This window comes from Melanotaenia boesemani, chromosome 2 (assembly GCF_017639745.1).
Source record: "Melanotaenia boesemani isolate fMelBoe1 chromosome 2, fMelBoe1.pri, whole genome shotgun sequence".
NCBI classification, from domain to species: Eukaryota; Metazoa; Chordata; class Actinopteri; order Atheriniformes; family Melanotaeniidae; genus Melanotaenia; species Melanotaenia boesemani.
Genome location: NC_055683.1, coordinates 35,569,001 through 35,582,725, shown reverse-complemented (window position 1 = coordinate 35,582,725; position 13,725 = coordinate 35,569,001). Strand labels below are relative to the sequence as shown.

Sequence of the window (13,725 nt, the reverse complement as noted above, 5' to 3'; positions counted from 1 at the left end):
AATCATATTTAAATCTTGTGCTTTTTTTTGCAGCAGCCAAATTAGTCACACTTAAATCAAGGTTTATTCAGATTCAGCTTTAAAGTATCCCTTCCAGAGACTCAGTTTCATCACGACGATCTTAGTGGATGTAACTAGAGACAGTAAACAGGAAAGTGACAATTATAAGCTGTTTTAATAATTCATTATTCAACATTGAACTGTTCCACACAGCTTTAGTAATCCCCCATTGTCCATTTTCCCTTTCATTAATATTCAGAGGTCTCTTAGCTCTCTGCCCTCTTTGCTAAATTGTGTGTGAATATGTGAATAATTGCATTTTATACACCACGTTGTTGTCCTTGTGCTTCCACGTTTGTTTCAAAAGCTAATGCAAATGTTGTCATGCACTATTAAGACTGTGAATGTGTTGTCAATCCTGTTAAATCAGGGCAGAAAACATAAACATCACCAAACTGAGTCTTAGGATAACTTCCCATGCTGAAAAGAATAACTTCGATCTAATGTGCCATTAATGTTGTTTCCTCTGAGTAGATTCCAAACATGAAGTTTCTTGGGAAAACATCCACATCAATACCATCACACATTAAACACTGGAGGTCTGTAGTAACTGAGGGGCCTCTTCATATTTGACTGCTTCCTGTTCTCCTTAGTGATAGGAATCAGGACCACGCCCACTACAAAAACCATCAACCCAATAGACAGCAGGGCTGGTCCCAGGATGTTGGTGACCTTCCTGGAATGGCCGGCGAAGTACAAGGCACTGATGATGATGCCACAGACCAAGAAGCTGCCCCCGGTGGACATGAGGTGGATGGGGAACCAGTAGACTTCACACTTGTTATTGGAGTTCTCTGTGGTCCAGAGGGACTCGCTGCGGGACAGACTGAACACAGTGCTTGCTGTGTGGCTTGGGGGCGTCAGCTGATCCCTGGACTGGGAGAGGGTACACTCTCCCAGGGGGATGTTCTCCGGGCTGCCTGGCATGACCTCCTCAGTGATTCTGTGAATGTTATATGGTGTAAGGATTAAAAGATAAAAATGTAGTAAGACAGTAGAAAAAACAAAACAGATTACCCAAAGGACTTTAATGGGAGTCTATACATGTCAGAACATAAATAGGGTGTTTACCAGTGCTGACCCTCTTCTCTTTGGTACCAAACAGAATAATCTCAGTTTTGTCTTTATTCAATTGTAGAAAAATTTCCCTCATCTAGGTGTTTATTTGCTCCAGACACAATAAGTCTATTGGACTGCAGTCGTCTGGTGACAGAGAAACATAAAGTTGTGTATCATCTGCATAACTTTGATAATTAATGCAATAGTTCTGTAATATTTGACCCAGAGGGAGCATATACAAGTTGAACAGAAGAGGTCCAAGGACTGACCCCTGTGGGACTCCACAAGTCATGGCCACTCGCTCAGATTCATAGCTGCCGATCGTATCAAAATAACTCTGGCCTTCTAAATAGGACCTGAACCAGTTAAGGACCGCTCCAGAAAGTCCAACCCAGTTTTCCAGCCTGTGCAACAGGATTCTGTGATCTACAGTATCAAACGCAGCACTGAGGTCCAGCAAAAACAGGACTGATACTTGACAAGAATCAATATTCAACCTAATGTCATTTAGCACTTTGACCAGAGCTGCTTCAGTGCTGTGATGAGGGCGGAAGCCGAACTGAAATTTATCAAGATTTCCACTTTCATTTAAAAAGTCATGAAGCTGGTGAAATACAACTTTCTCAATAATCTTGGAAATAAAAGAGAGATTAGAGACAGGTCTATAGTTGTTCATTATAGAGGCGTCTAGAGTCCTTTTCTTTAGGAGTGGCTTAATAGCAGCGATCTTTAGTGACTTGGAAAAAAAATGCCTGATGCCAGTGAACTGTTAACTATCAGTAGGAGATCACTTTCTACTGAGGTAAAAAATGTTATTAAAAAGTCTGATGGTATCATGTCCAGAGTGCATGTTGTTGATTTCAAATGCCAAACGATTTCTTTTATGATTTTTTGATTGACCATATTAAATTGCAACATAACATCAGAATTATTTCCAGGTTTTAGACACAGACTAGTTTTCTTGTTTGACTGTGTGGGATTAATATTTTGCCTAATTGTTTTAATTTTTTTGGCTGAAAAAGTTTGCAAATTGGTTGCATTTCTCAGTGGAAAGGAGCTCTGGGCTTATCTGTTTAGGAGGATTTGTACGTTTTTTAATCATAGCAAACAGAGTGCGCGAATTGTTGACATTCCTGTTAATCATTTCAGATAAATCCAGCTCTCTGGCCTAGCACAGCTAATTGATATAGTTATGTAGGCTTTGTTTCTACAGCTCACAGTGAATTTGAAGTTTATTTTTCTGGCATTTCCGCTCAGTTTTTCTGCATTCTCTTCTTAGGCTGGTGACCACAGTAATGTTACTCCGTGGAGTTTTCTGTTTGCTCAAGGTGCTCTTGATTCTCATTGGTGCAACAGCATCCATTACATTCAAGATTTTCAGATTGAAATTATCCAGGAGTCCATCAACTGACTCTGCACTGGTTGTTGGTAACATAGCTAGGGCCTCCACAAACTTAGCACTTGTTCTTTCATTAATGTACCTCTTCCTAACGGAGAAGCAGGTTGTTTGGACATTCAGAGTGGTCAGTAAATCAAACAAAATACAAAAATGGTCAGACAAGGCCAAGTCAGTGACCGCAACAGAAGAAATATCAACACCCTTTGAAATAACCAGGTCCAGAATGTGACCTCAAATGTGGGTCGGTTCTTTTACATGTTGCCACAAACAAAAACATATCCAATATGGAAGAAAATTCATTGACATTACCATCCGTCATGTTGTGTATGTGAATGTTAAAATCCCCAATTAAGATAAAATAGTTAAAATCAGTAGAGATAACCAACAATAATTCAGAAAATTCATCAATAAAATTTGCACAGTGTCCTGGACGTCTGTAGCTGATTAAAAATAGGATTTTAGAACCCTCCCTTAAAATAAAACTAAGATATTCAAAAGTGAAATCACCAAATGAAATCTCTTTACACTGGAATGAATCTTTAAATAAGGCTGCTTCTCCATATGGAATATGCCCCACCCATTTTTTTTGCATATGTGCAGATTGGACATTTTATATTTACTTCTTGCAAATTTCCTGATGACAAATATGCTGGGAGCACAATTTTACAGAAAAAAAAAATCCTCACATTGACTCCTGGTATTGTCACCCATATTCCCTACTAAGTGATTTGTCTGGAAATATCAAAATTGTGGGTTCTCTCTGGGTTCTCTGGTTTCTTCTTACAGTCCAAAGACATGCATGTTAGGTTAATTGGTCACTCTAAATTCTCCTTAGGAGTGACTGCGAGGGTGAATGGTTGTTTGTCTGTGTTGGCCCTGCAACGGACTGGTGACCTGTCCAGGGTGTACCCTGCCTCTCACCTGTTAAAATGCTGGGATAGGCTCCAGCTTACCCACGACCCTAAATGGATTAAGCGGTTAAGATAATAAATGAATGAATATCAAAATCCCCTATTTTGGCTAATTTCCTGACGACAAATATGCTGGGAGCATAATTTTACATATGGAAATCAAAATGGAAGCTATATTTTTTCTGTTGGGTTTCCCACCAGAAAGTTTTCATCTTAAAACCTCAAATTATTTTCTTGTAACAAAACTACTCCTACTAGTTCAACAATATATTTTGTGTCAGTAGATTAAAGATAATCTCCCAACAGAAAGAATGGTAACAGAGAGATATACAAAATTTCACTGATGGAAAATCATTGTGACGCTCTAAAGGGAAAAGATGCAATTATTTTTACAAGTATGGCCACCAGTGTTTTCTCATGTGTCATATGAAATCTCAGACTTACTACAGAAGGGTGGACTAACTTTTAGAATGAACCCAATATTATAGGAACTGGACTGAAATGAATAAAAATTTCACTCTTATTTATTTATTTATTATTTATGTTTTTGACCATGTTAAATGAACTCAACATCTTTCCTACAATGTTTAAGAGAAAACTGGGGGTCTATGCTGGAATGCTGTAGATTTCTTTACTGCACTTATTTAGTTTAGTAATGCATTTTGTAATAATATTACATGGCTGAGTGTTATTTTATTTTATTAGTCACTGTCAAGAATGTTATTGTGGCTGTTGTTCTGACAACAATAGCCACAACAGGTTGATTTTTACACTTTGTGGAAAAATCATTAAAAGATTATTAAAAAAAGACTGTGCAATGTTCAGAGAAACTAAAAAAAAAAAAAAAAGAAAACAAAGAAAAAATCAAGAGCTACATCTCAGGCACTCCAGGTCTCAGTTAGCACAATAAGTGTTCAAGTTCATGACAATCCAATTGGAAAAAATATTGACTGTTTGCTTTGCTAAATCACATTAAAACCACCAAATCTTTTCTGAAACACATAACGTCACCCGACCTCCATGTAGTTAAACAACATCCACTGCAGAAATGACCAGGTTATTTTTTCCTGTTGACTGGATTGGGGAAAGGTTTAAACCACCCCTCTTGATTGGATGGAAAATTCTTTCTGATCGGATAAGCTGAGATGTTTACATGATGCATTTTTATTCAGACTGCAGGATTGATCGGCTGAAAAGTGCTCCATGTAAACTTAGTCAGTGATCCCAAACACAGCAGCAGGTTTACAACAGAATAACTCAAAGACTCAAAGTACTGCAACAGTCCAGACGAAGTCCAGACCTCAACCTGGCTGCAGTGCTGTGGTGGGACCTTCATAGAGCTGCAAACCTCAATGAACTGAAGCAACGTTGGAGAGAAGAATGGAGCAAAATTCTTCCACAACCATGTGAAAGACTGATGACATCATACAGAAAACAAGTACTTCAAGTTAATGCTGCTGAAGATGGTTTTGCAAGTCACTGAAAAATAAAATCTATTAAACTTTTCACATTTTAAAATTTAGTTTAATTTTCATTCAAACAAATAAAGACAGTGTAATAAGTCACACACCCATGTTCCACTGAGGCTATATTTACTTAATATAAAACCTACTGAGGACCCATTTTTTCCCCCCAACAGCTGCCATGAGGTTTCCACTAAATCTGTGAACATGTTAATCTGTTTCTGATCAGGTTGTTGAAAGAGGTGTAAATCTCTTCTGATTATAAAGCTGGTGATGGTACAAAAACCAGTGTATGCCAATTATAGTCAATTTTTGGGATTTATAAAAGTTAAACTTGGCGGGAGAATGTTCCTACCTCCACAGAAACTCTGATCATGGCATATGCACAAAATCTGAGAAAACAGGAACCTGCAACACCTACGGTACAGAATAAAATCAAGGAAACTATGAAGTGGAGCGTCTGCGGCCAATATTTACCCAGTCAGTAAAAGAAAATGTGAGAAGTAAGCTTTTGTCATTCATTCTAAGCCCAGTAGAGTAGGACGCAGACTGGAGGCTGGAGCATCTAGAAGTGATGCAACACTTATGAAACACAAGAGGTTGATTTCTTTTATTTATTTATTTTTTCTCACACAATCCTTTGTTAATTATTGTCCCAATTTCCGTCAAGACAGTCTCCCGCAACTTCTTGGCCACATTATTAATAGCAGTGATCGTGCCCCTCTGCACCTCCCTCTGCACCTGCAGGACCTCCTCTGAGGACATGGCAGTGCTGCGTGGAGTCTCTGGCCTCAACCTCCAACCTCCAATCACAGCTGCAGCACCGCCGACCCAGCTGAAACACCCAGGAACTATAAAAAAATATTATTTAACACTAAATATACTGGGACCAATCTCAAATGTATCTATACATATTTATTTTATACATTAAAACAAAAGACAACATTACAGGGATCATCACTGTCATTTAGCAGATGCTTTTCTCAAAATGATTTACTGTGGGCTCTAGCGTCTCGCCCTAATCAGAAGGTATTATTCTTCACCCCTGTGGGATTTGAACTTTGGTCTGCCGCATGGGAGACCAATGTACTTTTGACAGAGACATTCAGCCACACCATCCAATGCCTTTGATGTGTCTTGCCTTTCTGACACTACTGTAGTAATGTCCACATCGTCTCCACCAAATAAAATCTTTTTATGTTTTTCAACGTGGTCCATCAGGATCTCAGTCTCGCATTCCAAAGAAATCCACTTCTTCCCTCTTTTCCCCTCCTGAGGCATCATGGAAAAAATAAATAGGTGCACCGCCCCTGTGGCTGCTGCCTCAGTCTGCCTAATCCTGTTTGGACGGGTTGTACTGATAATTTTGTTGCACTTGTTGTAATGACAATAAAGTTTAATTCGATTCAGTATCTGCCATGAGTATTAAATGAAACTTTGATATACAGGACACCAAATTATAAAAACTAAACTTCGATATTCTGTATGTCAAAGTTTAATTTCTATAGCGTTGTCCCATGAAAAGATATAATGACATATTAGCAAAAATGTGAAGGGTGTACTCACTTCTTTGAGATACTGTAGGTGTTCACGTAGCCACCATGTGGGCGTGAGAAGGCGTTCCCTCGTGTGCACCCACTTTAGAGCTGATTCTGATTTATGAACGGAAACAGACGTGGGACATGCATGCATATGCTCTTTTAAATCTGAAAGCCTTTGTATTTCCTTTTTTCCTTACGTACGCCACCTGGAGTCTGCTTTGCTACAGTTTTTTGAATGAGGCCCCAGGTCATTACTAACTTCACTTCAATTCAAAACACTTTATTTGTCCCAGAGGGGCGATTAGTAAGACACTTTGAGTAATGACCTAGAGATGTGATATGATAATGATCTAACAAGCATGTCACAGAGGAGAGCATAAAAACAATTGACATAAATAATTGTACACACAATGATAAACTACTAACCTAAAAAGAAAAATACAAGATTCAGGTTTAATAAACTTTATGTTGCCAACATTCAAATTAGAATGAGGTGTGAGAAGTAGTTGCAGCAATAGTGAAATCAAGCTGCATCAAAGCAGTGCCCAATGTATGTTTGTGCATTAGGGAAAATCATCTGTTCATGCAGATACAGATTCTCCTTCTAGTGCTGCTTGAAGAGGGTGTATTCTAGTAACTGCAGCAGGTTTGGGAATTAAAGGTAGGGTAGGATGATGTTTTCTAGGAACATTTTTTACTATCTTACTTAAAATCCCCTTCACATCCCGATTGCAGCCAATTAATTAAATGCTCTAACACAAAAATAAAGAGATGTAGTCACCTGTAGAACTGACAGGACTGAAAAAACACCATCCAAGAAAAACTGTTTTGGAGAAGGCTACCTCTAAGATAAAATGCTGAAGGAAAGCGAAGCAAGAGCAGAGTGTTAGCGAATCAATGCTGCCCAGCGCTCGTTGGAAACAAACATTGAGTGTTTCTGTACTTGGGAGGCGTGGCTTTGGGGAAAGTCTGAAGAAAGGGGTTTGGACTTTTGAATTGTCCTTATCCTACTTTTAATTTCCAGCACATACTGTATTTGAAACACCTGAACTTGCAGTCTATATAATGACCAGCAGGGGGCAATCTCTGTCATGGCAAAAGAACTCCATTTATATTGAATTCTGTGAGAAATTACTCAACTTTCCACTTATTCTGAGACCTCCAATATATTTAACTAAATGGCTTATACTTTAAATCACTCATTTCACTTATTGAAGACAACATTATGTCATTTTAGTAAATTCTGTTTAAATTCAATCTAAAAGGGACAACATACATTGCATGGAGATAGATAAGCTGTAGCCTAATGTGGGTTTGTATTCTCCTTCATTTGTTGAGAGATCTACAGGTTACTGACAGGTTACAGTGAAAATACTAAGTAGGCTTCAAAAGATAAACCAAAAAAAAAAAAAAAAAAAAAAATCAATGAATGACATCACAATGCCTACGCCCATCTTAGTATCTGATTTCCAGTCAATATTCAACCCAAAAAGGTTCATAGCTCATCTTTAATGACAGCAGCACAAACTAGGAGCTTACAGAAGCAGTATGGAAAATATTGATAGAAATAATGTTGAATTTAGAAGTGACACAATTCTAAATTACCCATCCTAAACGGAAATCACCATATTTTCCTACTTTTTGCCTCTACAAGCAGGCAGGCAAACACAAGTAAAAACAAACACCTACCTTTAAAATCTGTATCAAGCCTCGATCAACAATAGTTTAAAGCCACATATAGATAAGGAAACATCCAGATGTCTAAAAGAGATGAGCAAAACTTTCACCCTCTCTCTAACTAGAGAAACCAGCAAAAGCAACACTACAGATTCCTACTGAACAATAGCTTACCCACCCTCCGATGCTTTCTCCACCTCCTCAAGAAAACCCTGTGACCACCATCATCTCACCATCATACACCCTCGCAGGCTGTCTGTCCTGATGTGGCATCCAGGGCGAAAAGCTTGTCTTCGGGTCCCCAGAGGACATCCATTAAGCCCAAACCACTTAGACTGACATCTTCGTTGGGCTCTAAAATAATTTCTGTAATTTCCACAAGCGGTTTGGGTGATGCCTTTCTGTTAAAGATGACTGATATTTTTCCGGGACACCACAATGAGTGGAAAATATCTGCCTCTGTTGGCTGGAACTCTCTGCACACAAAGAGAAGCAGGGCAGGGCACAGAATAGGAAATGACTCTGTAATAGTCAGATCTATGCAGCAGGCTACCACCCATACACAAACTTTCCAACATTGAATACAAAGTACCCTGCAGCAGTAGTTTTGTTCATTGAACATGAAATCAATAAAATCTTTGTAGCAAAGCCACAGGCAGAGGAGGGCATCCAGGTTGACTTCAGGATTCCTTCCTCACCTTCTTGTTTAGCTTCTAAAATTTCCTGCCACAGATGGCACAAGAGGGATGTTTTTGCACATGACACTCCTGCTTTCATCAAACAGCCCTGGGATTACATATGTGTCCTCACTGATGTGTGCTGTCTTTCAGAAAGATGCAAGTGTCAGTATGTGGCCATTGATCAGAACCTGAGCTCACACTTTAATGCAGTTATGTCCTACAGAGACCTGCTAAGCTGTGAAATGGCTCTTCAGCATTTGTACTTAACTAACACTGAACCTCCTGAATGATTTTATGGGATTATTGTAAAAGCTCCATCCGGTGGTGGAAAGTTGACATTTTGTAGCTTGTGATGAGCTGCTTTATCCAGCAGAGGGCAGTATGGTCATGTGGTTTGGTAAGTGGTGAAGAAATCTTGTATCCAGGTTTGTTGTCATGTCATTAAAATGTGGTGCTTTTAATTCATTGTTTTTTTCTCTCAATAACCACAGACTCTACTTCGTTTTGATGTGCTGCTGCACATGAGGAATTAATTTCCATCCAATGTGACGTATCTGTTGATGATAATTGGCCTAATTCTCTAAATTAAGTGTGCCATTCCTCATTTGTTTGATCATTTTCATCTCTGGGAGTTTTCCTCTGCTGATGCTGAACGATCATACAACCGTGTGTTTAATCAAGTTTAGATGCATTAATTTAGTTTTACGAGTTATTAGTTAGGACATCTTACTCAATCTTAATAAAGAAGATGTCAAATTTTGGATTTTCCTCTTTGCGAAATAATAAAGTCCTTAAATAGAGAAAAAAGGATTATTTTTTCTTAAATTTCAGCTCCTTCATTTGGTGTCTTCTGTGTAATCATCTTATATTCAATAATTATTTAAACATTTTTAGGTATTAGAGTATCTGTCTGACAGAAACTATAGTAAAGGATATTTTTATTAATGTATGCATTATGTCCATTCAAATAAAGATGTTAATCATTTTCTAAATATTATATAAACTAAAGGACTAACTTATTAATTGAATTAGTGGTCAGCAGATCAACTGATTGAGATTTGCAGCCTGCTTGAAAACTAATAAAAACAAACTTGTCTACCTGTGTTCTCACTGCAGAAATGAAGTGATTTATTTTAGTTTGGTTTAGTAGTAAACTCTGGTGGAGGAGAAGTGGAGGCTTTCACACAGGTGTGCTGCTGGGTTATAACTGACAATACACCCTGGATCGATAGATTTCAAGTTAATCACTAGGTTAACCTTTAGTGCAGTGATCCCCAGCCCTGGTCATTAATGGGAGTCAGGTGTGTTGCAGCAGGGAAACACAGAATACCTGCAGGACAGTGGGCATTAAAGACCAGGGTAGGGGATGCCATAATGGATGTCCACTGGTGTTGGAGGTATTAGTGCCCACTTTGGGTGGGAATGTGCAGCTGCACTATTAAGCACATGAAACCACAGGATGCTGACATGAAACTTAGAAGAAGCAGGATGCAGACGGATAGCAGACTCTAAGGTGGACTTCTAGGCCAGTGTTTCCCAATATGGGATCCATGGACCCCAAAGCGAGTTCCTCAAAGAGCACAGGGGGTCCCCGAGGCTTTGTCTGTTCAGAGCCAGTGTGATTTAAATTAAGGCCACATATACACATAGAAGAACTGAAATGTATTCACTGAATTTTTTTGTTGTGGGAGCCCAAAAACAGCAACTTTGCACCATTTTATTAACAAGACATATCTGAGAAATGCCACAGTGCAGATGATTTGTCCTTATTTTGGGAAAAAAGTAAGACTATATGTTGATAATTACCTAACTTTGGTTTTGTCAAAGGAAAAGAGTCTGCCAGAATGCATCATTTATGGTGAGAAGGATCTAATAAAAGCATTAAACCAAGCATGGTTTCAACATGAGGTGAGTGGGGGGGGTCCACAGCTGTTTGATAGTTGCATAAAGGGGGAACCACTTGGTTCGGCAACCTAATGTTGTGCGTTGTGTGCATCTGTGAAGAATTGTAAGTAAATAGAGGTATTAAAGGACCTTTCTATAACCTTCATGTTAGTAGCAAATTTGCTTTATTGAAATGTTTGTCTGTTCACCACATAGCTCGTTCATGTTATAAAGCTAGCTGGGCTGTTACACCCTTATGAACTCTTAACCTTGGACAATTTAAGCTAAACAAGTTAGATAGTGAAGAAGTAGTCAGTGTTTCTTATTGTGTATTTACACTGAGTACAATTATGCAGAATTAACTCCAGTTTTACCTTATCTGAACTGTTTTCAAATGGCAACCATAGAGAAAAATCAGCATTTATTTGTGCAGCATTGGATCATTCAGAAGAAAATGTGTTGACAAGATATTTGATTTCCAGATTGGCACGTTTTCCCAAATTCAAACAGCATTTACTTGAGCGCTTATTAGTCTGGATAATTTTAGGTGTTTAATTTTCTCTAAGAAGGTAAAGTGATTAATTAAGGTGTGCATAATCAGGTAAACTGGGCCAAAGATAATGATGAAAAGTCAAAGATTATAATATGGTTGAAGACTTAAGATTTCTTCAACAGGCAATCACATGGTGTTACAAAAAAACCAAAGGAAAAAAAATAAAATCACATGACTTGTCATCTGCCAGTGCCACTGTATAAGAACCATCATACCTGAGGTTGGCTGAGAATCACCAATTAACCTAATAAATATGCATGCTAGAGCATCTGGAATGCTTAGATAAAACACATCCGCTAAACACAGAAAAGTCAGAGTCGAGATCCAAACCATGAACTCCTCACTGTGAACCCAAGCGCTAACCTTCCAGAGCTATGCAGGAAGACAATTCAGACTATTTATCTGTAAGAAATGCCATTTTATTGAAAGAACAGACCACAGGTGGACTTAATCTCACTAAAACTAAATAAAATTCTTAACTATGCATTAAATTGCTTATAGATAAATAGATCTTAGTAAAAAAGGTCAGGCCTGAGGCGAGTTTAGGCACTGAATCTGACAGGTGTAAACATGAAGCTTGACATGGCCCACTTGGACTTCTGAAGGACAACACCACTGTCTTTGGCCTGAAGGTAGATGGTTGTATTGATTGAGTGAGTGTGTGTGTGTGTGTGTGTGTGTGTGTGTGTGTGTGTGTGTGTGTGTGTGTGTGTGTGTGTGTGTGTGTGTGTGTGTGTGTGGTATCTAGGATTCAGTTTGTCTGCTGTAGATGATGCTTAGTGGCTTTTTGGTCCAGTCTAGTAATTTTGCTGCTCATTCTGCAAGAAATCCCACTCCTAAACTGAACCAAACAACAACTAAAACTGAAACTTCCAAATTAAAACATGATAGAGTGAAAAAAAAGAGTGGTTCAATACAGAGGACTCAAATTCAGGTCTCATATTACTTGACCACAGTCATTTACATCTGCATTGCTCTCACCTTTACGCAGAGTGATAATTATGAACATTTAACCCACACTATCAGGCTTGTGTGCAGTCATCCAAAGAAAAAAACCAAAAACCCTAAATATGCTCACCACCACTTTATTATGTCTATCTGCTTGTTAACACAAATATCTAATCAGCTAATCACATGGCAGCAACTCAGCACATTTAGTCCTGTAGACACGGTGAAGATGACTTGATGAAGTTCAAACTGAGCATAAGAATGAGAAAGAAAGGGGATTTAAGTGATTTTTGAACGTGGCATGGTTGTTGGTCTAAGTATTTACTGGGATTAGGATTGGTTGGAGATGGTAGAAAGACAATAGGAAGTCAAATAAGCACTGGTTCCAACCAAGGTCTGCAGAATAGCATCTCTGAACACACAACACATCCAACCTTGAATCAGATGGTCTACAGCAGCAGAAGACCACACCGGGTGCCTCCTGTCAGCTAAGAACAGGAAACTGAGGCTATAATTCACACAGACTCACCAACACTGGACAATAGAAGATGGAGAAACGTTGCTGGTCTGATGAGTCTCCATTTCAGTGCCACATTCAGATGATAGGCTCCGAATTTGGTGGAAACATCATGAAAACATGGATCTATCCTGACTTCACAGTTCAAGCTGCTGGTGGTGTAATGGTGTGGGGGATATTTTCTTGGCCCACTTTGGGTCCCTTAGTACCAACGTGGCCTGGTTTAACCACCACAGCCTACCTGAGTATTGTTGCTGACCATGTCCATCCCTTTATGACCACAGTGAAGCATCTTCTGATGGCTACTTCCAGCAGGATAATGCACCATGTTACAAAGCTCATATCATCTCCAGCTGCTTTCTAGAACATGACAATGAGTTCACTGGACTCCAACGGTCTCCACAGTCACCAGATGTCAGTCCAATAGAGCAGCTTTGGAATGTGGTGGAACAGGAGATTCTCATCATGGGCGTACAGCCGACAAATCTGCAGCAAGGAGAGGAAATTAAAAATAAAGACAAAAAAGAAGTAAGTACAAATCAGCTGTTAGGGTTTAAGGCTGGAAACTAGGATTGTATCCCCAAGACAACAGGTATCCTGTGCATAAAAAACTGATGCGTGATAAAGCATCAGCACATCACAAGATGAGAATAAATATTTCATCACAAAGAGGACAATGCTTGAAAAACAACTGTCAAATAATCTCAGTCCTTTCATTTTTTCTCTTTTCTAATAAAAAATGTGGCTAAAAGAACCTGAAAAGAACCCGTGTGAAACCTCTATCACATCACAGGCATATAATACAGTATATCTTACTGGTGTTCAACAGTTAAAAGTTGAGTCAGTAAACCTGTAAAGCAAGATCCAGGTGTTACTCTAATCCTATTTGATGATGCAAACACAGAGAGTTGCCAGGGATTAGTCATAATAAGCCTCTTCTTGACTCAGAATGCTGACTTTGTTGGTTTTGCAGGGGGTTAAAGTCCTGGATTCAAATGAACTGTGGACTTTGACGTGCAGTGTGCACACCCTC

The 13,725-nt window shown here is 38.9% G+C and overlaps 1 protein-coding gene across 1 annotated transcript; it reads right to left on the bottom strand.

The window, feature by feature from the left end:
- Nucleotides 1-216: 216 nt before the first annotated feature.
- Nucleotides 217-12,963, bottom strand: LOC121634161 (phosphoinositide-interacting protein-like). Its single transcript, XM_041976663.1, has 2 exons — nt 12,934-12,963; nt 217-1,003 (listed from the first exon to the last, which is right to left on the bottom strand). Exon 2 carries the CDS (start codon nt 985-987, stop codon nt 580-582), a length of 408 nt encoding a protein of 135 aa, XP_041832597.1. The 5' UTR covers nt 988-1,003; nt 12,934-12,963; the 3' UTR covers nt 217-579.
- Between the last annotated feature and the right edge of the window lie 762 nt (nt 12,964-13,725).